This window comes from Scyliorhinus torazame, chromosome 11, assembly GCF_047496885.1.
Source record: "Scyliorhinus torazame isolate Kashiwa2021f chromosome 11, sScyTor2.1, whole genome shotgun sequence".
Lineage (NCBI taxonomy): Eukaryota > Metazoa > Chordata > Chondrichthyes > Carcharhiniformes > Scyliorhinidae > Scyliorhinus > Scyliorhinus torazame.
The window spans coordinates 229223713-229251636 of record NC_092717.1 but is presented as its reverse complement, the minus strand read 5'-3'; the positions used below and the strand labels follow the sequence as shown (position 1 = coordinate 229251636).

At 52.1% G+C, this 27924-nt stretch overlaps 1 protein-coding gene across 3 annotated transcripts in view; it reads left to right on the top strand.

Annotated features, from left to right (window-relative positions):
- Positions 1 to 24657, top strand: part of LOC140385831 (uncharacterized) — a 47526-nt gene extending 22869 nt beyond the window's left edge. For all 3 annotated transcript variants that reach the window (XM_072468399.1, XM_072468400.1, XM_072468401.1), the window contains exons 4-7: positions 12518 to 12611; positions 15685 to 15847; positions 22838 to 22932; positions 23747 to 24657. In XM_072468399.1, the coding sequence (XP_072324500.1) occupies positions 12518 to 12611; positions 15685 to 15847; positions 22838 to 22932; positions 23747 to 23893 (499 nt within the window). In that variant the 3' untranslated portion in view covers positions 23894 to 24657. The remainder of the gene's footprint in view (positions 1 to 12517; positions 12612 to 15684; positions 15848 to 22837; positions 22933 to 23746) is intronic.
- Positions 24658 to 27924: the final 3267 nt, after the last annotated feature.

Below are 27924 nucleotides of genomic sequence, written 5' to 3'. Positions count from 1 at the left end.
TGTACCCCCTGTAGCGCACAAAGACTCCGTGAGACGAATAGAGTGAAGTCGATGGGGCTTTATTAAGCGTGTCTGTTCCCCCGCAGCTCGATAGTAGAATGGCCTGCGAGGGAGGACTCCGGCTTCTTATACTCCGCCTTCAGGGCGGAGCTAGAGGTCAACGGCCAACCAGGACCCGGGATCTGTCAGCCAATGACATTAGGGCTTCCAGTCCCACATGACCCCTAATACATACTACCACATTCACCCCTTGTCAAAAATGAACCCGGCGGGGTGATGCTTTGCATGGTGGTAAGGGTTTACAGGGCTGGTCCTGGGAGGAAAACATTCACATGGCAATACAGTATGTACAATTTTGTCCTGTTTCAACTGTTTACAGAAGGTATCGGGAGAAAAACAAAATGTTCTTGTGAAAAGTCCATATATTGATTTAGATCGACGCCACGAGTCGGTCGGGCGGTCTGGTCGTCCGTGTCGATCGCCTCGGCCCCGGTGGTGGTGGTGGTGCTTGTACCGGTGTTGTCGTCTCCGGGAGCCTTACGGTTTCAGCTTGGGCTTTATTCTTGGTCGGGCCTGAGGGGAGGGGAACCGATCCTCCTGGGAAGGGGGCGGTCGCGGGGTGCGGCGGTGGCAGGAAGGGGGGGGTTGGGTGAATGGTGTCGGGGGGGGTGTGTGTGTTGCCGGCGGGCGCCAGATCCCGCAGGGAGACCGTGTCCTGTCGGCCGTCGGGGTACTCCACGTAAGCGTACTGCGAGTTCGCGTGGAGGAGGTGAACCCTTTCGACCAACGGGTCCGCCTTGTGTGCCCGCACATGCTTTCGGAGCAAGATGGGTCCTGGGGCCGCCAGCCAGGTCGGCAGCGACGTTCCAGAGGAGGACCTCCTAGGGAAGACAAGGAGACGCTCATGAGGCGTTTGATTAGTGCTCATACATAATAGCGACCGGATGGAGTGGAGAGCGTCCGGGAGGACCTCCTGCCACCGTGAAACTGGGAGGTCCCTGGACCGTTGGGCCAGTAGGACGGTCTTCCAGACCGTGCCGTTCCCCCTCTCTACTTGCCCGTTCCCCCGGGGGTTGTAGCTGGTCGTCCTGCTTGAGGCTGTGCCCTTGCTGAGCAGGAACTGGCGCAGCTCGTCACTCATGAAAGAGGACCCCCTGTCGCTGTGGATGTATGCGGGGCAACCGAACAGTGTGAAGATGGTGTTCAGGGCTTTAATGACTGTGGCCGCGGTCATGTCAGAGCAGGGAATGGCGAATGGGAAGCGGGAGTATTCGTCCACCACATTAAGAACGTATGTGTTGCGGTCGGTGGAGGGGAGGGGCCCTTTGAAATCGAGACAAAGGCGTTCAAAGGGGCGGGAAGCCTTAATCAGGTGCGCACCATCCGGCCTGAAAAAATGCGGTTTGCATTTCGCGCAGATGTGGCAGTCCCTTGTGACTGTACGGACCTCCTCTAAAGAGTATGGGAGATTGCGGGACTTGATAAAGTGGAAAATCCGAGTGACCCCCGGGTGGCAGAGGTCCTCGTGGAGGGTTTGGAGGCGGTTAATTTGTGCGTTGGCACATGTGCCGCAGGATAGGGCATCGGACGCCTCGTTCAGCTTTCCGGGACAATACAAAATCTCGTAGTTGAAGGTGGAGAGCTCGATCCTCCACCTTAAGATCTTGTCGTTTTTGATTTTGCCCTGCTGTGCATTATCGAACATGAAGGCTACCGACCGTTGGTCGGTGAGGAGAGTGAATCTCCTGCCGGCCAGGTAATGCCTCCAATGTCGCACAGCTTCCACTATGGCTTGGGCTTCCTTTTCCACTGAGGAGTGGCGGATTTCTGAAGCGTGGAGGGTTCGAGAGAAAAAGGCCACGGGTCTGCCCGCTTGGTTAAGGGTGGCTGCTAGAGCTACGTCGGAGGCGTCGCTCTCAACCTGGAAGGGGAGGGACTCGTGGATGGCGCGCATCGTGGCCTTTGCGATATCCGCTTTGATGCGGCTGAAGGCCTGGCAAGCCTCTGTCGACAGAGGGAAGGTCGTGGTCTGTATTAGGGGGCGGGCCTTGTCTGCGTACTGGGGGACCCACTGGGCGTAGTATGAAAAAAACCCCAGGCAGCGTTTCAGGGCTTTTGAGCAGTGCGGGAGGGGAAATTCCATGAGGGCGCGCATACGTTCGGGGTCGGGGCCTATTATCCCATTGCGCACTACGTAGCCCAGAATGGCTAGCCGGTTGGTGCTAAAAACGCACTTGTCCTCGTTGTACGTGAGGTTCAAGGCTTTGGCGGTCTGGAGGAATTTTTGGAGGTTGGCGTCGTGGTCCTGCTGGTCGTGGCCGCAGATGGTTACATTGTCGAGATACGGGAACGTGGCCCGCAACCCATGTTGATCAACCATTCGGTCCATCTCCCGTTGGAAGACCGAGACCCCGTTTGTGACGCCAAATGGGACCCTTAGGAAATGGTATAATCGCCCGTCTGCCTCGAAGGCTGTGTACTTGCGGTCACTTGGGCGGTTGGGGAGCTGATGGTAGGCGGACTTGAGGTCCACGGTGGAGAAGACTTTATATTGGGCAATCCGATTGACCATGTCGGATATGCGGGGGAGAGGGTACGCGTCTAGTTGTGTGTACCTGTTGATGGTCTGGCTATAGTCTATGACCATCCTTTGTTTCTCCCCTGTCTTCACTACTACCACCTGCGCTCTCCAGGGACTATTGCTGGCCTGGATTATGCCTTCCTTTAGTAGCCGCTGGACTTCGGACCGAATGAAGGTCAGGTCCTGGGCGCTGTACCATCTGCTCCTAGTGGCGACGGGTTTGCAATGCGGGGTGAGGGTCGCAAACAAGGACGGGGGTTGCACCTTGAGGGTTGCGAGACCGCAGATAGTGAGTGGGGGTATTGGGCCGCCGAATTTGAACGTAAGGCTCTGTAGATTGCACTGGAAATCTAATCCCAGTAAAGTGGGGGCGCAGAGTTGGGGAAGGACGTGTAGTTTGTAGTTTTGGAACTCCCTCCCCTGCACCGTTAGGGTAACTATGCAGAAACCTTGGATCTGTACGGAGTGGGATCCTGCAGCTAGGGAAATCTTTTGTGCGCTGGGATAGGTGGTCAAGGAACAGCGTCTTACCGTGTCGGGGTGGATAAAGCTCTCCGTGCTCCCGGAGTCGACTAGGCATGGTGTCTCGTGGCCGTTTATTAGCACCGTTGTCGTCGTCGTCTGGAGTGTCCGGGGCCGAGCTTGATCGAGCGTAATTGAAGCGAGACGTGGTTGTAGTAGTGGAGTGGGGTCCGTTGTTGCCGTCCAAGATGGCGTCGGGGATGAACAAAATGGCTGCCCCCATACATCGCACATGTCTGGGGGTCACAAGATGGCGGCGTGGGTGGACAAAATGGCCGCCCCCACGCATCGTACAGGTCTGGGGTGCTCCAAGATGGCGGCGCCCTCCCCTCGTGGTGGCCGGGACCCAAAATGGCGGCGTCTGCGGGTTGCACATGGGGCGCTGGGGGGGTTGGGGAGCGCTAGGACCGCGCGGGGCTCCCTCATCTCTGGGGACAGCGGTGGTCGGGACCCAAGTTGTTAGCGCCGGCGGGTCAGACGTGGGGCGCGGGGGGGGGGGGGGGGGGGGTAAGGGGGCGTTAGAGACGCGCAGAACTCCCTCTTCTCCGTGGAGAGCGGTGGTCGGGACCCAAAGTGGTAGCGCCGGCGGGTCATACATGGGGTGCGGGGGGGGGGGGTTGGGGAGCGTAAGCGGCGTGCAGGGCTCCCTGTTCTCCCGGGACCGCGGTGGTCGGGACCCAGAGCGGTTGCGCCTGCGGGTCGTACATGTTGCGCTGGGGGGGGTTGGGGAGCGTAAACGGCCCTGTTCTCCCAGGACAGCGGCGACCTCGCGCGACCGGCACACAACCGCGAAATGGCCCTTTTTCCCGCAGCTCTTGCAGATTGCTGCGCGGGCCGGGCAGCGCTGTCGGGGGTGTTTCGCCTGGCCGCAGAAATAGTAGCGGGCGCCCCCGGTGCGACTTGGCGTTTGGACCGCGCAAACCTGTGGGGTGTCCGGGGGGGGGGGGGGTTTGTCGCGACGGTTACGTACGGAGCCCAATGGGCTGCCGCGCGGTCGGGGCCGTAGGCGCGGGTATTATAGCGGCCACGTCTAGGGAGGCTGCTAGGGCCCGGGCCTCTGAGAGTCCTAGCTACTCTTTCTAGAAGTCTTTGGCGGATTTGGGAGGAATTCATACCTGCCACAAAAGCATCGCGCATTAACATGTCCATGTGTTCATTTGCGTTCACCGAGGGGCAGCTGCAGGCTCGTCCCAAAATCAGCAGCGCGGCGTAGAATTCGTCCATCGATTCTCCGGGACCTTGCCGTCTCGTCGCGAGCTGGTAGCGAGCGTAGATTTGGTTAACTGGGCGGACATAGAGACTTTTCAGTGCTGCGAACGCCGTCTGGAAATCCTCCGCGTCTTCGATGAGGGAGAAAATCTCCGTGCTTACCCTCGAGTGCAGGACCTGTAGTTTTTGGTCTTCTGTGACCCAGCCGGTGGCCGTTCTGAGGTAGGCCTCGAAACAAGTCTGCCAGTGCTTGAAGGCTGCTGCCGCGTTCACTGCGTGGGGGCTGATCCTCAGGCATTCCGGGATGATCCTGAGCTCCATAGTCCTTTTTAGGCACGCTTAATAAATTGTAGCGCACAAAGACTCCGTGAGACGAATAGAGTGAAGTCGATGAGGCTTTATTAAGCGTGTCTGTTCCCCCGCAGCTCGATAGTAGAATGGCCTGCGGGGGAGGACTCCGGCTTCTTATACTCCGCCTTCAGGGCGGAGCTAGAGGTCAACGGCCAACCAGGACCCGGGATCTGTCAGCCAATGACATTAGGGCTTCCAGTCCCACATGACCCCTAATACATACTACCACACCCCCAATCCAACGGCAAAGCGGAGAAGGGCGTCCACATAGTCAAACGGCTCCTCTGCAAGGCTGCCGATGCTGGGTCCGATTTCTACCTCGCCCTGCTGGCCTATCGCTCGGCCCCACTGTCCACCGGCCTGTCGCCAGCCCAGCTGCTCATGTGCCGCACCCAAAGGACGACGGTGCCGTCCATTCATGTCCCAGACCTCGACCACGTTCCGGTCCTTCAACGAATGCAACTGTCTCGTGCACAGCACAAGGCGGCTCATGAACTCCCGTGCAGCTGATCTCCCTGCTCTGGCTCCAGATAACAACATCCGCATCCATCTTCCAGATGGTGGCTGGTCTGCAACCGCTGTGGTTCTTCGGCAGGTGGCTCCCCGCTCGTTCCTGGTTCGTCTACCGGATGGCTCCATTCTGCACCGCAATCGACGTGCCCTTCGTCTCGTTCCTCGCTTGCTACATGATCCTCCACCATGGCCACGCCCTCCTGTTGACCCTGACCTGGACTATGCAGAGATTCCGGTCACTCTGCATTCTTCTCACTCTGCATCCTCCCCTGCATCCTCCTCACTCTGACGCAGTCCAGCCCGCTCCTCAGCCGGCGGCTCCCGACCCACCCTTGAGGCGGGCAACCAGAATTCGTTACCCACCTCAGAGACTTAATTTGTGAACTTTGTGGACTTATGGACTTTCTGATGTGTTGTGTTCTTCCGTCTAATCGTTCAAGTGGTTTGTATATAGTGTCCATCTCGTTATTCTTGTGACACACTGTTTTTTCCTGCACCAGGCACCTTCCCATGTAAATAGCTTAGTTTTTATGTCCATTGTCCTGTAAATATTTTGCACACACGTAGTCAGGACAATTCACCACACACTATTTATTGCCACGCAGATGCATTTTTTATAAAAGGGGGGATGTCATAATTTACACCAGTATATCATGGTGCAGACACACACTGATGGACACACAGTGGGACCAATCAACATATACAACACCGCAGCCAATCACCAGTGAGAGCACACGCACTATAAAGACAGGGAGCATCAGAGTTCCCGCTCATTCGAGTAGCATCTAGCTAGGAGGACAGAGCTCACAGCCTGCAACACAGACATTCACCATGTGCTGAGTGCATCGACTGGTTAGGACAAGGCAGAGGTCTTTAGTTAAAGCTAGTTTCGTATTAACCCACAGTTTAAGTATGTTTAAACAGTTAATGATTCAATAAAATAGCGTTGCACTATTTCAAGTGTTGGTGACCTGTATGTGATCCAGAACACCCAACATATCATCCACCACCTGTAGGTTCTCCTCCAAGTCACTCACCACCTTGACTTGGAAATATATCGCCGCTCCTTCACTGTCACTGGGGAACTCGCTAACAGCACAGTGGGTGTACCTACACCTCAAGGACTTTAGCGGTTCAAGAAGGCAACTCATCACCACCTTCTGAAGGGCAACTAGGGATGAGCAATAAATGCTGGCCTAACCAGCGACGCCAACATCCCGTAAATTAATTTGAAAAAAAATTCCATGCCACCAGCATCTTAAAAGCAACAATGAGATGAATGGCCAATGACCTACTCTTGGTGGTGATGGTTGATGAACAAATGTTGGTCACAATGGGGAGCGGGAGAGGAGGGTGTGCCACACAATGGGAGGAGTCGAAGGGGAGGCGGGAGTGGCCGGGGTCAGCAGGAGTCAGCTGACTTGCGGAAGTGCAATGGTGGGAGTAAACCAGTTAGGATGGGTCCTAGGTGGGGGTGGGGGGCGGGGGTGGGGGGGCGGGGGGTGGGGGGGGGGCGGGGGGGAATCGAGTTGCTGCTGCTAAGTTCAAGGAGTTCAAGGAGGAGCTGGAGCGAGTGGGGTGGGTCAAGACGGGGGTATGCCGCTGTGGGGAACGGGCCGGGTGTGGGGTGCAGGCGCGTGGCTGGCCGAGGAGGGGGTCATGGCTAGTCGGCGGGGGAGGGGGGCGGGTAGCCCCCTTATCCGGCTGACAATCTGGAATGTAGGAGGACTGAATGGGCCGGTTAAGTGGGCCCGCGTGTTCGCGCACCTGAAGAGGCTCAAGGCGGATGTGGTTATGCTCCAGGAGACACACCTGAAGGTGGCAGACCAGGTAAGACTGAGGAAAGGGTGGGTAGGTCAGGTGTTTCACTCGGGGCTAGATGCCAAAAATCGAGGGGTGGCGATCTTGGTGTGAAAGAAGGTGTTATTCGAGGCGTCGAACATTGTGGCAGATAATGGCGGTAGGTACATAATGGTAAGTGGTAAGTTGCAGGGAGAGAGGCTGGTACTGGTCAATGTGTATGCTCCGAACTGGGACGATGCGGGTTTTATGCGGCGTATGTTGGGTCGGATCCCAGACTTGGAAGTGGGGGGCCTGATAATGGGGGGAGACTTTAACACGGTGTTGGATCCTGCACTGGATCGCTCCAGGTCTAGGACGGGTAGGAAGCCGGCGGCGGCTAGAGTGTTGAGGGGATTTATGGACCAAATGGGAGGGGTGGACCCTTGGAGATTTGCAAGGCCGGGGGCTAGGGAATTTTCATTCTTCTCACATGTCCATAAGGCTTATTCTCGAATCGACTTTTTCATTTTGAGAAGGGCGCTGATAGCGAGAGTAGAGGATACCGAGTATTCGGCAATAGCCATTTTGGACCACGCCCCGCATTGGGTGGACTTGGAGATGGGGGAGGAGAGGGACCAGCGCCCGCTGTGGCGCTTGGAGGTGGGGCTGTTGGCGGACGAGGAGGTGAGCGAGCGGGTCCGAGGAAGTATAGAGAGGTACTTGGAGACCAACGACAACGGGGAGGTCCGAGTGGGGATGGTATGGGAGGCACTGAAGACGGTGGTGAGGGGAGAGCTGATCTCCATCAGGGCCCACAAGGAGCGGAGGGAGCGGGGGGAGAGGGAGAGGCTGGTGGGGGAGATGGTGAGGGTAGACAGGAGGTATGCGGAAGAACCTGAGGAAGGATTGTTGAGGAAGAGGCACAGCCTCCAGGCCGAATTCGACCTGGTGACCACCAGGAAGGCGGAGGTGCAGTGGAGGAAGGCCCAGGGGGCGGTCTACGAGTATGGGGAAAAGGCAAGCCGGATGCTGGCGCATCAGCTTTGGAAGCGGGTCGCAGCTAGGGAGATCGGGGGAGTTAAGGACAGGGGAGGGAGCGTGGTGCGGAGTGGGGTTGGCATCAATGGGGTCTTCACGGACTTCTACGAGGAATTGTACCGATCCGAGCCCCCACGGGAGGAGGGAGGGATGGGCCGTTTCCTGGACCAATTGAGGTTTCCAAAGGTGGAAGAGGGACTGGTGGCGGGACTGGGGGCCCCGATTGGGTTGGAGGAGCTGATCAAAGGGATAGGAAGCATGCAGGCGGGGAAGGCACCGGGGCCGGACGGTTTCCCGGTCGAGTTCTATAAAAAATATATGGACCTGTTGGGCCCGATGTTAGTTAGGACCTTTAATGAGGCAAGGGAGGGGGGGGCTTTACCCCCGATGATGTCCCGGGCACTGATCTCCTTGATCCTGAAGCGGGACAAGGATCCCCTGCAATGTGGGTCTTACAGACCGATTTCCTTGCTAAATGTAGATGCCAAGGTGCTGGCGAAGGTCTTAGCCACGAGGATTGAGGATTGTGTGCCGCAGATCATCCATGAAGACCAGACGGGGTTTATGAAGGGGAGACAGTTGAACGCGAATGTGCGACGGATTTTGAACGTTATCATGATGCCGGCGAGGGAGGGGGAGGCGATGATAGTGGTGGCGATGGACGCTGAGAAAGCCTTCGATAGGGTAGAGTGGGGGTATCTGTGGGAGGTGCTGAAGAGGTTCGGGTTTGGGGAGGGGTTTGTCAGGTGGGTTAGGCTGTTGTACGAGGTCCCGATGGCGAGTGTGGCCACAAATAGGAGGAGGTCCGAGTACTTTCGGTTGCACCGAGGGACGAGACGGGTGTCCCCTGTCCCCCCTGCTCTTCGCACTGGCGATTGAACCCCTGGCTATGGCACTGAGAGAGTCGAGGAACTGGAGGGGGTTGGTGCGGGGTGGGGAGGAGCATAGGGTGTCGCTTTATGCGGACGACCTGCTGCTGTATGTGGCGGACCCGGTGGGAGGAATGCCAGAGGTAATGAGGATGGTTGGGAATTCGGGGACTTTTCGGGGTACAAGCTCAATATGGGGAAGAGCGAACTGTTCGTAGTTCAGCTAGGGGACCAGGAGAGGGGGATTGGCGAGCTCCCACTAAAAAGGGCGGAGAGGAGTTTCAGATATTTGGGGGTCCAGGTGGCCAGGAGCTGGGGGGGCCCTGCATAGGCTTAACTTTACAAGGCTGGTGGAGCAAATGGAGGAGGAGTTCAAGAGGTGGGACGCGTTGCCGCTGTCCCTGGCGGGTAGGGTGCAGTCAATCAAAATGACGGTGCTCCCAAGGTTTTTGTTCCTGTTCCAGTGCCTCCCCGTGTTTATCCCGAAGGCTTTTTTCAGGCAGGTTAACAGGAGTATAATGGGGTTTGTGTGGGCGCGAGGGACTCCGAGGGTGAGAAGGGTGTTCCTGGAGCGGAGTAGAGATAGGGGAGGGCTGGCGCTGCCCAACCTCTGTGGGTACTACTGGGCCGCCAATGCGACAATTGTGCGCAAGTGGGTGATGGAGGGGGAGGGGGCTGCATAGAAGAGGCTGGAGACGGCGTCCTGTGTGGGTACGAGTCTGGGGGCGCTGGCAACGGCACCGCTGCCACTCCCTCCAAGGAGGTATACCACGAGCCCAGTGGTGATGGCGGCCCTCAAAATTTGGGGGCAGTGGAGGCGGCATGGGGGGAAGTTAGGGCCTCGGCTTGGACCCCATTACGGGGGAACCACCGGTTCGCCCCAGGAAGAACAGGTGGAGGGTTTTCGGGGTGGCACAGGGCAGGCATATGAAAGTTGGGGGACCTGTTTGTGGACGGGAAGTTCGCGAGCTTGGGTGAGCTGGAGGAGAAGTACGGGCTCCCCCGGGGAACACCTTCAGGTACTTACAGGTAAGGGCGTTTGCCAGACGGCAGATGGTGGAATTCCCACGGCTACTGCCACACACAGTACAGGACAGGGTGCTCTCGGGGGGGTGGGGGGGGGGGGTGGGGGGGGGGGGGGGGGGGGGGTGGGAGTGGGGAAGATCTCGGAAACTTACCAGGTGATGCAGGAGGAGGCCTCGGTGGTGGAGTTGAAAGGTAAGTGGGAGAAGGAGTTGGGAGAGGAGATCGAAGAGGGGACGTGGGCAGATGCCCTAGGGAGGGTGAACTCTTCCTCTTCATGCGCGAGGCTCAGCCTCATAGAGTTTAAGGTGCTGCACAGGGCACACATGACCGGGACAAGGATGAGCAGGTTCTTTGGGGGTGAGGACAGGTGTGTTAGGTGCTCAGGGAGCCCAGCAAATCACACCCATATGTTCTGGGCATGCCCAGCGCTGGAGGAATTTTGGATGGGCGTAGCGAGGACGATGTCGAGGGTGGTAGGATCCAGGGTCAAACCGGGCTGGGGGCTCGCAATATTTGGGGTGGCAGAGGAGCCGGGAATGCAGGAGGCGATAGGGGCCGGAATTCTGGCCTTTGCGTCCCTGGTAGCCCGGCGAAGGATTCTCCTTCAGTGGAAAGATACGAGGCCCCCAAGCGTGGAATCCTGGATCAGCGATATGGCAGGGTTCATTAAATTGGAGAGGGTGAAATTCACCTTGAGAGGGTCGGTACAAGGGTTCTTTAGGCGGTGGCAACCGTTCTTAGACTTCCTGGCAGAACGATAGACATTGATCAATGGCAGCAGCAGCTCGGGGGGTGGTGGGGGGGCGGTTTACTTTATTTTTGTTTATGTTATTTACACTGGAAGGGTCTGAGGGGGTGTATACACCTGTTGTCTTAAGTCGGGGTGTTAATGTTAATTTATTATTCAGTACGGGGGGGGAGGGGTTTGGGGGTTGCTTTTTTAGATTGTGTTTTGTACTTAACCCTGTTGGGTTCTTTTTTCTTTCTAATTTTGTTATTGATATTTTATGAAAACCTTTAATAAAAATTATTTTAAAAACAAAAAAAACAAATGTTGGTCAGGGCAGCTGGTGAGCTACCTGCTCTTATTTGAATTGGAGCTTTAGGATGAACGCAAGTTACTGGGACATGTGTAGCCTTGTGGTTATGGTACTGTCCTAGTAGCCCATGGGTCACACTATGATCAGTTGTCGAATTATAATCAAAATATCTGGCAATCTGTTGGCAATATGCTGCCTTTCTTACCCATTGTGCCTACATGTGATACCAGTGCCATATCACATGGTCTTAATGCCCTGAGGGGAGCAGAATGCATTATTTCAGAAATGGTGATCCTGTTGGGTGTCCTTGTACATCAGTAACTGAAAGCAAGCAGGCAAATGCAGCAAGCAAGTAGGAAGACAATGTTGGCCATCATTGCAAGAGGATTTAAGTACAGGAGCAAGGATGTCTTACTGCAGCTGCACAGGGCCATGGTGGGATCACACCTGGAAGGTTGTGTGCTGTTTTGGCCTCCTTACCGAAGAAAGGATATACTTGCCATAGAGTGAGTGAAGCAAAGGTTTACCAGAGAAATTCTTGGGATGGCGGAATTGTAATATGAGCATAGATTGGGTTATCCAGACCTGTATTCACTTGAGTTTGGAGGAATGCAAATGGATCCCATTGATATAAGACCATAAGACATAGGAGCAGAATTCGACCACTCGGCCCATTGAGTCTGCTCCGTCATTCAATCATGGCTGATATTTTCTCATCCCTATTCTCCTGCCTTCTCCCCATAACCTCTGATCCCCTCATTAATCAAGAACCTACCTATCTCTGTCTTAAAGACACTCAGTGATTTGGCCTCCACAGCCTTCAGCGGCAAAGAGTTCCACAGAGATATAATAATAATCGTTTATTGTCACAAGTAGGCTTCAATGAAGTTACTGTGAAAATCCCCTAGTCGCCACATTCCGGCGCCTGTTCGGGGTACGGGAATATGATACAGATATGTATAAAATTTTGACAGGACTGGTTAGACTTGTAGCAGGGATGGTGTTTCCTCTGGCTGGGGAGTTCAGAACAAGAGGCCACAGTCTCAGGATATGGGACAGACCAATTAGGACTAAGATGAGGAAAAATGTTTCACTCGAAGGGTGAGAGAGCTGGTGTATGGTGTTGAGATAGAGGATCAGCAATGGTTATATCGAATGGCGGAGCAAGCTCGAAGGGGTGAATAACCTACTTCACAGTGGGCGGCACGGTGGCGCAGTGGTTAGCTCTGCTGCCTCACAGCTCCAGGGACCCGGGTTCAATTCCGGCCTCGGATAATTGCTTGTGTGGAGTTTGCACTTTCTCCCTGTGTCTGCGTGGGTTTCCTCCGGGTGCCCCAGATTCTTCCCACAGTCCAAAGATGTGCAGGTTAGGTGGATTGTCCATGCTAAATTGCCCCTTAGTGTCCAAAAGGTTAGGTGGCGTTACTGGGTTACGGGGATAGGGTGGAGGTGTGGGCTTAAGTAGGCTGCTCTTTCCAAGGGCCTGTGCAGACTCGATGGGCCGAATGGCCTCCTTCTGCACTGTAAGTTCTACGATTCCTATTTTCCATGTTCTGGAACTAAATATATTGTCTTTGTTTATCCAGTCGACTGCTACAGATGTACAATGCCCTACAGAAACGTTATGATAAAGAAATTAAAACCAACAAGGAACAGAGTGAAACCATCTCTAAACTCACTGTAAGTTCTGTATTTTTGTGCATAACTGTAGCACTTTTTCCTTGTCGAGTAGATGTGTATACATAAAATACTGTTAGCCTGGAGTGCTATAGAATTCACAACACTTGCCCTGTAAGAGTAACCTAGGTTCAGGGTCCATACCGGATTTGATCGAAACAAGGCTGCAAGCTTATTTATGATTGCCTTTTATTTTGTCTGTGGATAAAAAATTGGTCTATTCAAGGGAAGTTTTGGCTGTTAGCTGAAACTGACAGATTAAAAAAAAACTCTTACTCTAAGAATTTAAAAAAAAGATTTGCATATGGAAAATGTGTGTAAATCATAATTTCCAACCATTATATTTTTCTTTTTTTAAAGTATTTTATTCAAGGCATTTTCATATAAACAAACGAAAGCAGAAGAACAACCAAACAGCATTGTGACCAACCAACACCCACTCCTCCCCCGCTCTCCTGATACCACCCTCTCTCCCATCCTACCGTCCCATTTTCACCCACTTGCCCCCCATTCTCTTCCCCCCCTCCCCCACTGACCCCTCAAACCTCCTTGGAAAAATAAATAAATGGCTTCCACCTCCAGGTGAACCCATCCACCGACCCTGTCGAGACGAACTTGACCATCTCCAGCCTCAGGAATTTGGGCTGGTCGCTCACCTACATCCCCACTTTCGGCGGCTTTGAGTCCCGCCACCTGACCAAAATACGTCTCCGGGCTATCAGGGAGACAAAGGCTGAGACATGGGCCTCTCTCACTCCCTGGACTCCCGGATCTCCCAACACCCCGAATATCGCCATCTCTGGACTCGGGACCACCTGCATCCCGGCACCTCGGCCATGTCCTCGAACCCTGCCAGATCCGGCACAGCAAGGACGCATTCACCCTTCGCAAGGCCTCTGCCCACGTCTCGCCCTCCATCTGCCCTCCCAGCTCATGCTTTATGACCACCACCAGGACTCCCTCCCAACCCATCAACTCCTTATGGACATCAGACACCTTCCCCTCCCCTATCTTATCCCTCAGCAGCACCTTGTCTTGCAACCCCAGGGGCAGCAGCCCAGGAAAGGACAGCACCTCTCTCCTCAGAAAGTCTCGGACCTGCAGGTACCTAAAACAGTACCCCCCTGGGCAACACGTACACTTTCTCCAGGTCCTCCAACTTGGCAAATTTGCCCCCTATGAACAGATCGCCAAATCACTCAATCCCTGCCTGACGACACCCCCAAAATCTTGCATCCAATCCCCCCGGCACAAACCTATGGTTGTTGCAGATCAGTGCCCACACCAAGGCACCCTCCAGTCCCAAATGCTGCCTCTACTGCCCACACCCTTCGGGCCGACACCACCACTGGGCACACGGAGTACCTGGCTAGTGAGAATGGCAGAGGCGCCGACAACAAAGCCCTCAAAGTCGTTTCCCTACACAAGGCCGCCTCCATCTGACCCCATGCCGATCCCTCCCCCACAACCCACTTCCTAATTGGCCGCCCAAGAGTAATTCATAGAATTATCAGTGCAGAAGGAGGCCATTTTTAATGATCTCCGAGGACCCCAAATGAATTCCTGACCCCCATCCCAGCCCGAACGACACCCCAACGCCCACTTAGGGCAACTCTGACCCAATTGCACAGGCGCAGAAAATGACAGCTTTTGGCATTACCAACCTGGCAGTGCCACTGGGTACCTTGGCAGTGCCAGGCTCGCACCTAGATGGCACCATCAGTGACAGGGCACCACCCTGCCCAAAGGGCATGCACCTGGGGGCCTCCGATCCTCTTGGAGACCCCCACGAGTGCCATTCCGTGGGGATCAGTACAAAACGGCACTTGCCCGAGGTCACCGAGGCAAAGGGATTGAATGGTACCTCGGGGATCTGCACTGCCTCGCTCTAATATGCAGATTTACCAAAAATGACTCCGCCCATCCTGGGCGGGATTCACCTTGCAACGCCTTGCGAGATTGTATTGAATCTTGTGAGGCATTGCAAGCCGGGGTGTCGTTCGGGCTGGGATGGGGGTCAGGAATTCATTTGGGGTCCTCGGAGCCCAACTTTCAACAGCCTCGTTGTGCCGCGTGTGGCGAGCTGCTTTTCCGGAGCAGCGTGTCTGGAGGATCACCGCCAATGTTTCCTTCACTGTTATACTTTTACAATGGTATGCGATGAGCAGAAATTTCCTCTTATATATATTGGGAAGAAAATGACTTTAGCCGTTGCTATGCTCTTGCTTCTTAGTGTGTTTCCACATTTGCCTTTTTTTTGCTGCCAACTGGGATAATTGCCGCTCGCTTTATGTTTTTCTGAGGCCATTAACATTTTTGAACATGGCTGTTTACTACAATATTCTTACTTATTCTTGAGACTTTTGGAATAACCTTTGGGGCAATTGGGACTAGCTTAGTGATAGAAACTGGCCGGCATGGACAAGCTGGGCTAAAGGGTCTGTTTCCATGCTGTAAATATCTTTGACTCTATGTTTAACCTGCGCTGCGGGCCATGAGGGCAAGTGGTGTCTGCTTGGCACGGCTGAATACCTGAGAGTGGAAGATGAATTGTGGGTGTAAGCGGCGATCCAGGTGAAAGGAACAATGGAAGGTGAGATTGAAACTCTGGAGGTAGATCCTTGAAGATGTCCGTGTGGAAGCGTTATTTGGGAAAGCCGGAGTGAGATCAGTTGTTTCCCGGTGTAACAAACATTTGGGGAAGCTGATAAGAAATCTTTTCAACCTGCTTTAGTGGCATCTGTCATTTGGTTTGAAGTGTGGTGTGTCCAATCATAGGTCACCTACTAGTTTATGTGTACTGCATACTTACCATGAATATTAGAGTGGATTTGTAGGTATCTGTAAATGTACAGGGTGAAGGAGTAATGTCATTTGACCCCTTTGCTGTTGTTTGTATTGAAATCTTTACAACCTTTTTGTCTAATGTAATATAGTTTATTTTTCTCCATAAACATTTTATTCTTTTTGTGAAAAGCACAAAAAACGTAATCGCAATTACCTAGAGCCTTCAATTGTACTTACAGTTTAGAAATCTTTTTTAAATGTTTTGATTCTTCACTCTTGCACCTTCCAGGTGAACATCCATGAGTTAGAATTACAGCTTGTGACATCAAAACAAAGGATTCAGCAAGTGGAACATGAGCACACTGCCATGCGGAGGAACAGGAGGACTCTGGCATCTCACAAACACAGGTCTGGTGGGGGGAAAGGCTGCTCACCTGACTGCATTCACATTGGTGAGGCTTTAACTGAATTTTTTCTTTTTGGAGATGTTATCTCATATTGAGGTGTGGTTCCTCGTGCACTGGGCTCAAGTGGCCATTCTTCATCTGGCAAACCTCTCAACTGTGAAGGGGGAAGGAAGTATCACAGACCAGGGCCCCCTCCTGACCATGCCTGATGACATCTACACTTTCTTTTGACTGTGATGCACGATCAATGACCACTAAAGCGAGGTTATAGTCCAACTGAAGGCTTTAATAAGCTGGATGTTTCCCCCAGCAGCTCAGGTACAGAAAGAAGGCTGCTGGGGCGGCACGGGCTCTTTTACCCCACCTAGCAGGGCGGAGCTACCACACAGCTTGGCCAATGGGAAACATACAATATCTACCAATGGTGTTGCAGCATTACCAGGTACTGTAATACCTCTACACAGACTACCATATTCACCCCCTGTTAAAAAAAGAGTCCGGCGGGGGTGGCGGCCTGACATTACAACATGGTAACGTGGTAGAAATTATAGTTATGGAGGTACTGTAATACCTCCGTACAGCGTTTTGTAACTATTTACAATTCTATTTACAATTTATGATTCATAATTAAGTATACACTTTAAAATGAAGCAATCAGTTGATCGGGGGCCCTGGTCGTCCTCTGTGATCGTCGAAGCTTCGGTGGTGACTCCGGTGGAGACTCGGGCGTCTGTGACTCCGGGAGTGTGGCCTCGATCTCTCTGGCAGCTTCGACACCCATAGACAGCGCTAGTGGGGAAAACGGTTGACCTGGGAGGGAAGAGTCTGTGGGGGGCGTCGGTGGGTGGGGGGGCCTAGACGGGGCCGGCGGAAGGACCGACCCTCCTGTAAGGTGCACAGGTGGGAGGGAGGGTGGGACTGGTGGCTGGGTTGTGCGTGGGGCTCTGGCAGTTGCCAGATCTCATAGGGAGACCGTATCTTGTCGGCCGTCGGGGTACGCCACGTAGGCCTACTGGGAGTTGGCGTGGAGAAGATGGACCATCTCGACCAACGGGTCCGATTTGTGCGCCCGCACGTGTTTTCGGAGCAGGATGGGTCCGGGAGCTGCCAGCCAGGTCGGGAGCGAGGTCCCAGAGGAGGACATCCTGGGAAAGACAAGGAGACGTTCGTGAGGTGTTTAGTTGGTTGTGGTACAAAGCAGTGACTGGATGGAGTGGAGGGCATCAGGGAGGACTTCCTGCCAGCGGGAGACTGGGAGATTCCTGGACCGTAGGGCCAGTAGGACGGTCTTCCAGACCGTTCCGTTCTCCCTCTCTACCTGTCCGTTACCCCGGGGGTTGTAACTGGTCGTCCTGCTCGAGGCAATGCCCTTGCTGAGCAGGAATTGATGCTGTTCGTCGCTCATAAAGGAGGACCCCCTGTCACTATGTATGTAAGCGGGGAACCCGAACAGTGCAAAGATGCTATGGAGGGCCTTGTTGACGGTGGTTGCGATCATGTCGAGGCAGGGGATGGCGAATGGGAACCGGGAGTACTCGGCAATCACGTTCAGGAAGTACGTGTTGCGGTTGGTGGAGGGGAGGGGGCCTTTGAAGTCCATGCTGAGGAGTTCAAAAGGACGGGAAGCCTTTATCAGGTGCGCTTTCTCTGGCCGGTAGAAGTGCGGTTTGCACTCCGCGCAGATTTTGCAGTCCCTGGTGGCTGTCCTGACCTCCTCGATGGATTCGGGCAGGTTTTGGGTCTTGATAAAATGGAAAAAGCGAGTGACCCCCGGGTGGCAGAGGTCCTCGTGGAGGGCTCGGAGGCGGTCCACTTGTGCGTTGGCACATGTGCCGCGGGACAGGGCATCAGGAGGCTCGTTTAGCTTCCCGGGACGATACAAGATCTCGTAGTTGTAGGTGGAGAGTTCGATCCTTCACCGCAAGATCTTATCGTTCTTTATCTTGCCCCGCTGTGCATTATCGAACATGAAAGCAACCGACCGTTGGTCAGTGAGGAGAGTGAATCTCCTGCCGGCCGGGTAATGCCTCCAATGTCGCACAGCTTCTACTATGGCCTGGGCCTCCTTTTCGACTGAGGAGTGGCGCATTTCGGAAGCATGGAGGGTACGTGAGAAGAAGGCCACGGGTCTGCCCGCTTGGTTGAGGGTGGCCGCCAGAACTACATCAGACGCGTCGCTCTCGACCTGGAAGGGGAGGGACTCGTCGATGGCGTACATCGTGGCCTTTGCAATGTCTGCTTTGATGTGGCTGAAGGCCTGGCGGGCCTCTATCGACAGGGGAAAAACTGTGGATTGGATCAGGGGACGTGCCTTGTCCGCATAGTTGGGGACCCACTGGGCATAGTAAGAGAAAAACCCTAGGCAGAGCTTCAGGGCCTTGGAGCATTGAGGGAGGGGGAGCTCCATAAGAGGGCGCATGCGTTCAGGGTCGGGGCCTATAACTCCATTTCGCACTACGTAGCCGAGGATGGCTAGGCGGTCGGTGATAAACACGCATTTATCCTTGTTGTATGTAAGGTTAAGGATCTTTGCGGTCTGGGGGAATTTTCGGAGGTTGGTGTCATGGTCCTGCTGGTCGTGGCCGCAGGTGGTGACATTGTCGAGATACGGGAACGTTGCCCGTAAACCATACCGGTCAACCATTCGGTCCATCTCGCGCTGGAAGACCGAGACCCCATTGGTGACACCGAAGGGAACCCTTAAGAAGTGGTAGAGCCGCCCATCTGCCTCGAAGGCAGTGTATTTGCGGTCACTAGTGCGGATGGGGAGCTGTGGTAGGCGGATTTAAGATCCACCATGGAGAAGACTTGTAATGCACGATCCTGTCTACCAGGTCGGATATGCGGGGGAGATGGTACGCGTCCAGCTGCGTAAACCTGTTGATGGTCTGACTGTAGTCGATGACCATCCTATGCTTCTTCCCGGTCTTTACCACCACTACTTGAGCTCTCCAGGGACTGTTGCTAGCTTCAATGACTCCTTCCCTCAATAGCCTTTGGACCTCTGACCTAATAAAGATCCGGTCCTGGGCACTGTAGCGTCTGCTCCTGGTGGCGACGGGTTTGCAATCCAGGGTGAGGTTCGCAAACAGGGAAGGCAGATCGACCTTGAGGGCTGCGAGGCCGCAGACAGTGAGGGGGGGGATAGGGGATAGGAATTTGAAAGTTAGACTTTGGAGATTACACTGGATGTCTAAACCTAGGAGTGTGGCCGCGCAGAGGTGGGGAAGGATGTAGAGCCGGTAATTTTTCAACTCTCTTCCCTGGACTGTGAGGTTTGCTGCACAAAACCCCTTTATCTCTACTGAGTGGGAACCGGAGGCCAGGAAGATTTTTTGATTAATGGGGTGGACGAGGAGAGAACAGCGCCTTACCGTGTCGGGGTGTTTGAAGCTCTCCGTGCTCCCAGAGTCGATTAAGCAGGACATCTCGTGCCCGTTGATTAGTACAATTGTTGTAACAGTTGAGAATGTTCGAGGCCGGGACTGATCCAGGGTCACCGAGGCTAATCTCAGCAGTTGAGTGTTCTCTTCAGGCGGTGTGTGGTCAGCTGAGCTGGGGTCCTGGGAATCCATCCAAGATGGCAGCTCCAATTGGTCGCACATGGCTGGGGGTGCACAAAATGGCGGCGCCCATCCATCGAACGAGGCGTCCGCGGGACAAGATGGCGGGCCCGGGGGCCGCATGTGGCCCTGGAGTAGGAAGATGGCGGCGCCCCCGCTGGCTGCACGGAGACCGTGGAGACGTTTGTGGGGGCGTTCCACATTCACCGCCGGAGACCACGGCGACCGCACGGGCCTGGCATACCACTACGAAGTGGCCCTTTTTAACGCATCCCTTGCAGGTGGATGTGCGGGCCGGGCAACGCTGCCGGGGGTGCTTGGCCTGCCCGCAAAAGTAGCTGCGGGGTCCCCCGGGGTGCCAGGCCGCCTTGCAGCACAAGCTTGTGGGGGGATGGGGGATGTTTCGGGGTCGACTGCGGAGGGGTTCCACGCTGCCCAGGGGGCTGCCGCGCGGTCGGGAACGTAAGCGTGGGCGTTTCTGGAGGCCACATCCAGGGAGTCTGCAAGGGCCCGTGCCTCCTTGAGGCCTGGAGCGTCTTTTTCCAGCAATCGCTGCCGGATTTGGGAGGACAGCATACCTGCCACGAAAGCGTCTCGGATCTGTGTGGTTGCTCACCGAAACTTGCGGGCAGCTGCAGTTTCTCCCCAACACCAGGAGTGCATGGTAGGATTCTTCTAGCGATTCCCCAGGGATTTGTCGCCTCATTGCTAGCAGATGTCGGGCGTAGACCTGGTTTACCGGGTGAATATAATGTCCTTTTAGCAGCTCTATTGCTGCATCGAAGTCTTCCGCTTCCTCAATGGGGGTGTAAATTTCCAGGCTCACCCTCGAGTGCAGGACTTGCATTTTCTGTTCTCCCGTGGGTGTGTTTTCGGCCGTTCCGAGATATCCTTTAAAACACGCCAGCCAGTGCTTGAAGACTGCCGCTGAGTTTGCCGCGTGGGGGCTGAGTTGCAGACACTCCGGTTTGATTTGGAGCTCCATCCTTTTAAATCTAGCTTATTAAATTGATGCACGATCAATGACCACTAAAGCGAGGTTGTAGTCCAACTGAAGGCTTTAATAAGCTAGATGTTTCCCCCAGCAGCTCAGGTACAGAATGAAGGCTGCTGGGGCGGCACGGGCTCTTATACCCCGCCTAGCAGGGTGGAGCTACCAATGGGAAACATACAATATCTACCAATGGTGTTCCAGCATTACCAGGTACCGTAATACCTCTGCAGACTACCACAGACTGGTGATCAGGAATGGGAATATTACCTGAGAATTCAGTCCCTCTACCAGCACCCCCTTCCCAACCTTGAGCTTTGGAGGCACGGAGGCTATTTGTACCACTATTATCACTGAGACTGAAATCAACTAACTTAGCACGGCCCATGGACTGCACCTTGGACCTCTTCTGATCTATACGGCTCTGAAGTACGGTAATCCCCTGAACCAGCTGTATTGAACTTTTATAAAGGCACACTGTCAATATGTGCAGACTTGCAGTTTTATTTACATTCCATGAAAACATAAGAAATGGTGGAATGACAGGTAGGGAAATTTCCGCTGCCGCCTGCCCGTAGGATACAGGACAGGGTGATTTTGGGTGTGTGGGTCGGAGAGGGTAAGGTCTCGGCGATTTACCAGCAGCTGCAGGAGGCGGAGGAAGCCTCGGTGGAGGAGCTGAAGGGCAAGTGGGAGGAGGAGCTGGGTGAGGAGCTGGATGAGGGCCTGTGGGCGGATGCCCTGGCAAGGTTAACTCCTCCTCGTCTTGCGCCAGACTCAGCCTGATCCAGTTTAAAGTGGTACACAGGGCGCATATGACAGGGGCGACATTGTGTAAGTTCTTTGGGGTAGAAGACAGGTGTATGAGGTGTTCGGGGAGCCCAGCAAATCACGCCCATATGTTCTGGGGGTGTCCGGCGCTTGAGTGGTTTTGGGGGGGCTTTGCAAGGGCTATGTCCAGTGTCTTGGATACTCTGGTAAAACCGAGCTGGGGGATAGCAATATTTGGGGTGTTAGACGAGCCGTGAGTGCAGGAGCCGAAAGAGGCCGGAGTTCTGGCCTTTGCCTCTTTGGTAGCCCGGAGAAGGATCTTACTAATGTGGAGGGACGCGATGCCCCCAAGTGTGGAGGCTTGGATCAATGACATGGCGGGGTTTCTCAGGTTGGAGAAGATAAAGTTTGCCTTGCGAGGGTCTGTGCAGGGGTCTCCAGGCAGTGGCAACCGTTCCTAGACTTTCTCGCGGAACGTTAGGTGGAGGTCAGTGGCAGCAGCAACCCGGGGGGAGGGGGGGGGGGGGGGGGGGGGGGTTCTTGTTTTGGTTTATGTAAGGGGCGTTTGCCCCATTTTTGTTCTCAGTTTGTTAGATAGTGATTCGAGGATTAAGTTGCTTTGTGTGTTGGCGTAATGCCCTTTTTATTTCTCTTTTGTATATTTTCTTTCCTTTCTGGAGTGTTTTGTAAAAATTTATTGAAAAATTTTGAATAAACATATTTTAAAAAAAAGAAATGGTGGAATGAAATAAGATTGTTTCGCCCATCGAGCCTAGTCCTGTAGAATGTGTGCCTCATATAACCCCCCCCCCCCCCCCCACACACACACACACACCATATTTAACCTGAGGAAAAGTTTGATATAATTTCTCCTTTACCAACAGTAAAAATTCATCAAAACTACAGAAAATGTATCCCTTAGTAATTGCCCATTTTTCCACTTATGAGAGGTGCATTCAATTAGAACACTGTCTACGTCTCTGAGATGTGGATGAATCTACACACAATGGGGGGCGGGGGGGGCGGGGGGGGGGGTGGGTGGCGGAGAGATGAAAGCCCCTTCTTTTCTGCCTGAAAGAAACAACATTGGGACATTTTGAAACCAGTTCGTAATGGGTGTGCTGCATGAACACAGATCTACTATAAAGGGCTCTAGTATTCAAACTATTTAAATAAAATTGTAAGCATAGCTGGCTTGGGAATTGGGAATGTGGGAGTTAAAGGCACATTGTTGGGGAAAGGTTTAATCTGAAACAAATTTATAAGTAAGTGGACAATGTTTTATCATTCAACTCTGACATCCTTCACCTTTTACAAAGGTTTAGAAACTAAAGAGGGACACAAAATTACATTTTCCCATTTCTGAATTCCTGATCTCAACCAACTTTGTCACAGCATAGCTCCGAGAGGTGGTCAAACACTGATATTCAGAGAGGTGATCTGAGGGAAACTTGTTTCTGGGATGCTGTTGTGTTTCATAGGACCATTTCAGAGTGGATTTCCCCTCACGTGGTGTGTGAATTGATAGATACCAACAAAAGAGCTGAGCAAAACAATTACAAAAGGGACTCCACAAAAAATACAATCAAGTGTCCTTGAAAGCATCAATAGAGATTTTTACAAGACGAAAAGCATTTCAAGCTCTTCCAACCGGTTACTCCTTTCATGTTTGCAATCCTGTCATTTCTTTTTCACTGTGCTTTCTTGCAGAGTTGTTGTTTGAGATAGAAAGACTACAAAAGGAAAAGGACAAACTCACAAAGGAGAGAAGAGGCCTCAAAAATGAGCTGTTTGGATTGGACAAGGTACTGTTGTCTTAGTAGTGATTTGTTGTAAGCATTATTTAGTTGAGCACTCTTCCACATCTGGCTAATTTATTTTATTTAAACCCTCCCTTATTTGGCCATCATCATGGTCCTTCAGCCCAGTAATTGGGCAGATCAATGGCTCATGTACAGTGCTTTGTGCCAATCTATGCACTTGGAATGACTATCTTTCCCGCTCTTAGTGAGCCAATGCTCTTGCAGTCTATATATGTAACCATTTTACTTCCCTGCCTCCTTTAATCTTTTGTTTTAAAACCCAAGCTTGGCATCATTACTTATCTTAATCCTTTCTCCCACTTTCCCTGTATTCCTCAGCTTCTCAACTTTAATAAAAACAACTTTTGGCCTACTGCTTTCCTGGAGGTATAAATTATGAAATAACTACGCTGTTGAGTATTTAATACTGCATCTGATCCAATAATGAGTCACTTTGAAGCCTAGCTGTTGCTATAAATTGTATGGGTTTCATTGCATTCAATGGGGCACGAAGATTTAGTGGGGTTAGAATTTGCTGCCTATTTAGGACTCCTGATCAAATTTCAGTTCCCATTGACCCCTATAGAATATCCTTTACATTTCATCCTGTGTTGGAGCAACACATCAGGATTTATAACATGGCATCAGGATATAGTTCTATTGAATATTCAAATCTCTATTATGCTGGCATTTGGGTCTTGGAGAATTCTTTGTTACTTTATGTTAAGTGCAATAAATGTGTTAAGACATACATTTTCATGTTATTCCTGGTTACTACACTCCTTGGACTAATTTGCTGTTTGTATGTTAATTACAGGGTTTCTTTGAAGAAATTGAAGATTTAAAGTATGCTCTGCAAGAATCTGCTAAACTGAATAATGAATATGAAAAATGCCTACGAAAAATCTGTGAGAAATATGGACTTGCATTCCCACAAGTCTTACATCCTGTGGCTGCAAAATGAAAAAAAATGAATTCACAATGAATGTTTTATGTATATGAAAGATCATATTTTCAGAATTTTTGCATTTTTAAATCAAGGGCTTGGTGTTGCCGTTCTGTTGCCGCTTTTACACTGTTGTTTTCAGTGTGATTCGCCCAATATCAAGATGCAAATAATTGTGAAATGTTAAACACAAATTGAAGTCAGAAGCCGTACCTGTCCAGAAATCTGGCCATGCTCCTGGATGAATCAATCATCATTGGGAGTTTCCTCTAATCATACTCGTTTACAGGCCTTTGAGGACGCTCCAAAATCTAAGTTGGATCTTTTGGGCACAGACATACTAATAAGCATATTTAGAACGGTTCCGAATGTTTTGTTTGAATTTTTCTAAGGAACTGACCGCCCCAATCTAACTTGAGAACAGTTTTGTTTAGTTTTTTATTTTTAAAAAATGTATTCTCCATTTTCACATTTTCCTTCAAAATTTACACCCCACCCACAAACAGTAAACGGTAACAAATACAAAATCAATCCCCTGAACAATACCAACGATCCCATCCTCCCACCACCCCAAACAACGGCCCACCTGTCAGTATATGCATCCAATAAAACAAACCCTCCCACGGTAGCAATAAAAAAAACAAAGGAGTAAAAGAAAAAGGAGTCCGGGACCGCCCATGGTCACCATTGACCTACAGAATCCACTCCCCCTCCCCCCCCCTACACTCAACGCCCTCCAACCTCTGAAAGAGTACCGTCATGATACCCAAGAGCTGTACCCCCCCCCCCCCCCCCCCCCCCAAAGTCTCCAACTCCTCCCGTCCACTGACTCTTGTAAAACTCCTCCCCCCAACCTCGGTTCCTTCCCCCCAACTTTCCACCCCGGCTAGACCACTCGGACCCTGTTCTGCCAGGCTCCGATGGCCGCAGCCCCTCCCCCCCACCTCACTCCCGTTCACTGGCCGGCTTAAACCGACCAGCATGGAGGCCCCCGCCCGGGTCCCATTCCCCCTTGCCCGGCCCTAGGAAAGCCCAGAAATCCCCTTTTAGCACACAAACCCCGCATATCCACCTACACCCCAAAGAGCCCTCATTTCGAGTGAAAGTCCCATCACTTCCCTTGTCCAAATATATACAACATTGGCTCCTTTAGCCCCTACACCCTCACGCAGTGAAACAAAAAAGAAGAAAATACAGTCATGAGGTTACATCGGCACATGGCCATTTCTCAATTTCTCAGTTCTGCCACAGTCCTTCTGCCTTCGTAAACTCCTCCGCTGCTTCTGCCATTCCAAAATAAAAGTCCCTGAGCTTGTAAGACACCCTCAGCTTCGCTGGATATACAATGCCGCACTGCAACTTGCTAATGTACAGTGCCCTCTTCACCCGGTTGAAGGCAGCCCGCCTCCTCGCCAGCTCCACCGTAAAGTCCTGGTATACACGTATACCAGCTCCAGCCCACTGCACCACCTGTTTCTGCTTGGCCCAGCTCAGGACCTTCTCCTTCACACTGTACCTACCTACGGAAGCACAGGGTCACTACCCTTGGCGGCTCACTCGCCTTTGGTACAGGCCTCCACGACTGATGAGCCCGATCCAGTTCATATCGGGAGGGATCCTCCCCCTCCCCCAATAGTTTCGCCAGCATCGCGGCAAAATACTCAGTCGGCCTCGGTCCTTCAACTCCTTCGGGCAGCCCCACAATCCTCAAACTCTGTCGCCTGGATATGTTTTCCAGGTCTTCCATTTTTCCTCGCAGATCCTTGTTAATGTCTATCACCTTCCGCATCTCCTTCCCCATCGAGGCAAGTTGATCACCGTGCTGCAATAACGTCTCCTCCACTTCCTTCAGCGCCTCCCCTTGCTCTCGCACCTCCGCCACTGCGCTCGCCACCTCCGTCCTCACCGGGGAAACCGCCTCCTCCACCAGCACACTCAAAACCTCCCTCATCTCTTTCCTCACCGTCTCCATGCATTTCGCAATCTGCGCCAACTGCTTTTCAAATTCCGCAGCCATCACCTTAGTTATTTCTTCAGCCGTAAGCAATGTGGCCTCCCCTGGTGTTCCAGCCTCCATTTTCCTTGGTGACTCCGCGGTGACCTTTCCACTCCCCGACGGACCTTCAGCTGTTTTCCTTACGGACGTTCTTTTGCTCACCCTCGACATTTTTCTTCACTGTTCCTTCACTCTGCCGCCTCTGTGCCTTCTCCCTGCTTTTGCCGCCTCTGTGGACCCTGGGACCGGGCTTAAAGTCCCGAAAATGCCGTTCCCGAACGGGTGCCCTCCATTGTGCGGCCGCCTCCCGCCCACCGGAAGTCCCCCAGTGAGTTTTGTTTATTTTTGTACAAGGTACTTTCACCAAGACTGGGCTACCCACTTGGCACTGATTTAAAATAATTTTTTTTTGAGATAAGCCAATTTTCAGCAGAACTAATCAAACTTTACCAAGTTACCACTCTTAAATACACAAAGGCTTTTATTTTTAAAGCAGTGCAAGAAGTGTAACATTTTAAAACCCTGTCCAAATTCATTCATTCGTGGCAGATTTTGCACTGGGATGTGCATATTAATTTGAAAAGAAACTGGCCACAATTTTGCCAAGCTCCTAAAGTACTCCATGATAGTTGAGGAGGTGGCCAGTGTTGTGGGGGAATGTTTGTAACATGGTGACAGTAAAACCATTAACACCAGTAATGGGCAACCTCGGTTAGTGAGTGGACCACATGAGTGACCCTCCTTCATCTCAGTGGGCCACAAGATTGAAACCAGGCTTATTCACTAACTATGACCCCATGAATAAGATTAAATACATTTAATACCCACCAAATATTTCATAACGAGTTAGAGAGAATGCTTAACCATTTATATATTCATAGAACTATCGCCAACTTCGAATAGATAAAAACAAAATAAATATTTACACTTTTGATCCAGAAGGAGCAGACGGCTCTCACAGTTAATGCAATCAGCATTCAACTCACTTCACTTGTCCTTGCTTTAAAACCAGAAACCAGCGGAATGTGGCAGCCCAACGTGTGGGCAACAGTCAACAAAATGGGCTGCACTCAGAACCCAGATGGGCCGCACGTGGCTCCCCGGGCCACAGGTTGTCCACCACTGATTTATACTGGGGTGCAAGTGGGCACCAAGCAAAAACTAAATCTTATTCCATATTGGAGAGAGGAAGCACTGACGAACTTTGTGGTTGGGTATTTGGAACAGTGGTAAAGGCCTGCGACTAATTCCTTTTCCACCATCTTGCAGGAAAGTATGTGGAGGAACCAAACAAAACAGAGTCAGCCAATGAGCTGGAGGCAGGCAAGGCTCGAGCAAACAGTCTATTTTATAGTAAATAGAATTTATTTATTTAGCAGTCTATTACGAACTACAGCAAACAGAACTGATGAACAATTCTGCAGCAGAATCACCCGAAAAAAAGATTTATTTTTCCAGCAAAATGCAGTGAGTGGAGGATAGTTACGTAGACCAAATGACATCCATAAAATCATTCCCAGTCACTTATACAGTGAGGTCTCCAGGAGAGATTGACAAGAGAATTTCCCGATCATCTCAGCTCTGGGTGTGACTTGTGATGTCACTACATACAATCTAAAGCAACTGTTGGGAGAATTTTGTGTTTTTCTAATAAAATATTTAATTATTTGTGACGTTTTATGTGCTAAACATGTTACTTCATATGTTTCCATGAAAATAGTCAAGTTCATTATTGCAGTATTCTCAACATCACTGACACCCTAAAATGCAAAAGGTAGCAAACATGCCAATGGCCAGCGTTACCACCTTCTAGCAACACCAGGTTAAAGTCCAACAGGTTTGTTTCGAATCACTAGCTTTCGAGGAGCGCAGCTCACCTGATGAAGGAGCTGCGCTCCAAAAGCTAGTGATTCGAAACAAACCTGTTGGACTTTAACCCGGTGATGTAAGACTTCTTACTATGCTCTCTCCAGTCCAATGCCGGCATCTCCACATTATGACCTTCTAGCAAGATTTTCCTCTTTTCTATGAAAGAGACAAAATTTGCATTTTA